Source organism: Triticum aestivum, chromosome 3B (assembly GCF_018294505.1).
Source record: "Triticum aestivum cultivar Chinese Spring chromosome 3B, IWGSC CS RefSeq v2.1, whole genome shotgun sequence".
In the NCBI taxonomy this organism is placed as follows: domain Eukaryota; kingdom Viridiplantae; phylum Streptophyta; class Magnoliopsida; order Poales; family Poaceae; genus Triticum; species Triticum aestivum.
In genome coordinates, this window is record NC_057801.1 from 425,050,888 (window position 1) to 425,053,842 (window position 2,955).

General features: G+C 38.9%; 1 protein-coding gene across 1 annotated transcript in view; it reads left to right on the forward strand.

Moving 5' to 3' along the window:
• LOC123070173 (protein SGT1 homolog) overlaps nucleotides 1-2,955 on the forward strand; it is a gene marked incomplete in the record, with an annotated part of 6,761 nt that overhangs the window by 568 nt on the left and 3,238 nt on the right. The window contains 3 exon segments of the mRNA XM_044493220.1: nucleotides 2,187-2,256; nucleotides 2,360-2,484; nucleotides 2,748-2,919. Of these exon segments, the coding sequence (XP_044349155.1) occupies nucleotides 2,187-2,256; nucleotides 2,360-2,484; nucleotides 2,748-2,919 (367 nt within the window).

Genomic DNA, 2,955 nt, shown 5'->3' on the forward strand with positions numbered 1-2,955 from the left:
GGTTCTCGGAGCAGATGAGTTCGATTCGCCGTCGCTTGTTGCGTTGTCGCTGCGGTTCTAGGTTAGTTATGGAGTTCAAGCGGCGAGTTAGGCCCTAATATGCTCGGTTTGTTTTCGTTCCTAATAATCCTTACGTTACTTGTGTGTGCCCAAGTGTCGGTGGGTCAAAAGATGGGTTCCGATGGGGGTTACTCTGATCTGTGTGAAATAAGTCTGGTTCGTTAGTGTCAGCACACATAGCTTGTGTGTGTGCAGGTGTTGACGTACAAGTGTGTTGAATCCCTTACCTCATTTACAGTTAGGGTTGACTTTCAGTTTGCATAGGCGAGGGAAGATAATGGGGTAGAATAGCATTGCAGCGTGTTTAGTATAGTCATTACATGACTTGCGCCCAAAGAAGATATGCACTTGTTGAGTTGCTACAGTTATTCCTTGCTTTTTGCTCATATATGTTGGTGAAATTAGTCAAAATGGGTGCTAACGTTGAGATTCTATTAGTGGGTTGTTTGGTCTCTGGTTGTTAAGATGCCTGTTGTTGATTTCTGTTCCTACATCACAGCCTTTAGCCTAACCTTGAAAAGGAAGGAGATCTAATGCGGTGGCATGTAAAGTGTTATATCTATATCAACTCTGAGGCACTTAACCACCATAAAGAATCTGGGTAGTATCATCATTGGAGTATTGTTATTTTGCTCTCTTGCAGTTCAGTATTCTGAATAAGTATTTGGTTGTTCGCACATCTTGTTTTATTATTGTTCATGTATCATTGAATTGTTGCATAGAACTCCATTTCCATCCTCATGATGTAAAGTAAAATGCCATCCAAATGTAGAGCTGTTGTATGATAATATGGATTTTTTTCTTAAGGTGCGTGCTTTTGTTTTCCTCATAGAAGTGCCCTTGGAAAAAAGCTATTGTTAAGCAGATGCAAAATATTTGCCTATTTCCTCAATTTACAAGGATATGGAATACATGCTATCCTCCTAGGATGGCCAAGGAGGTGAGGACCTTCCTCTCCAGCCTAGTGCCATGAACAACGGCTGCTTTGAAAAAACCCTGTGTTTGGCAACAATTTGTAACCAATGGTACATTTCTTTGTGATAACCAAAGTATCCCTATGTTGCCTGTGTAAAAATGTTATTCGGGCAGCTACAAGCCACTGCTTGATATGCTAGAAATCGCATCACATTAACTAACTATCGTAAAATCGTATGTAAATTTTCCTCTGTATGAGGTTATTTGTTCAAATGCTTCATAAATTGAGAACAAAAAGCTAATTTGATTCCCTGCATAGTGAGGTATGGATATCTATGTTTCTGACTTGGTGGAAGCCTTGTGCTTTTAAAAATGCAATAGTAATAGCATTAAACAATTGTTCTACTCTATCTATGAAGGAAAAGATATAATAGTGAAATCTGTAGATTATATGAAGGAAAAGATATAATAGTGACATCTGCAGATTCAAGAGGTACATTGTTGTGCATGGAGTAATACTTATGATTCATAACCATGTTTATGTACTTTGCAGAATTTCTTAGCACCTAATCCTTGTTGTTGCATATTAATGAAGCCTTGGTCTGCTCTTTGTCAAACTCGAAACTTGCCATGTGGCTTACTTGTTTGCCCATTTACGTCTAGAATGTTCAAAATGTTAGTGCCACACCATCCATGTATGAGTACAATGTCATTTCAGTTCTTAATTACCAGTTGAACTCATTTTGTAAACTTTAGCCCCGAATATTATTTAACTATCCATCATGAAAGATCATGTAAGCTCAATTAGTCATTCACTATATTTACAAATATAGTTTGTTTATTTTAAGCATTATCCTCTCACATTCATATTATTCCCTATGATCATAACTCATGATTGAGTGTCTCTCTTAGTCTCAAGTGTTCTTCTTGGGTAAAGAATACGTAAATCTCTCTTATTCTCAACTGCTCTTCTTAAGTAGAGAACACATAAATCAAGAGAATAATAATCAGGGCACTTAGAAGCAAGAGAATGGCATGATGTTCATTGAGGCTAATTCCTTCATTTTTGTGCCAATGGCTACAATCATCTACATTTGTGGACATACTGAAATAGTTAGATCATGCCTTTTTTACTTGTTACTTGATAGTAATTGTCTGCTTGTACTTGCACAATATAGTGTACTAAGCGCGTGGTAATTTTTGTCTTGCAGAGGCTGTAGCTGATGCCAACAAAGCAATTGAACTTGATCCTTCGATGCATAAAGCATACCTTCGGAAGGGGTCAGTCATGCATTTATTCGCTTCATCAGTTGAACATAAATTTTAGAACAAACTGCCATCTATTGCCTTTTTATTTTTATATGACAAGAATAATTCTATGCAGCTCTGCTTGCATCAAGCTGGAGGAATACCAAACTGCAAAGGCTGCTCTTGAAGTGGGTTCTTCTTATGCATCTGGTGACTCGAGGTTTACTCGTCTGATGAAGGAGTGTGATGATCGTATTGCTGGTGAGTCAAACATTTTTAGCTCAGCAATTGCCTAATGGATATAGTGATTCTTTTTTAGGCACGCCATAATAGGAATATATGTCTTCTGTGTTTTCCCAATTTTTGAGTTATGGCGTTCTGTTAAAATCTCCCATAGCAGCATTGCATCATCATCCAGTTTTCAGGATGTGCTAACACTTCTGAAGCTGCATATGATCTTTTCAGTTGCCCTTTCTTACCCACACTTGTATTACTGGGGTGTCATTAACTTGTTATGTGTTCAGAGGAGGCTAGCCAGGTGCCAGTAAAGAATGCCGCTGCGGCTGTTGCTTCAGCTACATCTTCGGGGGCATCTTCCGGGGCTACAACTGTGGCTACTGAAGCTGAGGACCAGGATGGCGCAAATATGGAGAATGCACAGCCAACGATAGAAGTGCCAAGCAAGCCCAAATACAGGTAATTGGTGCAGAACCTATGTTTTTAAGGCGACGC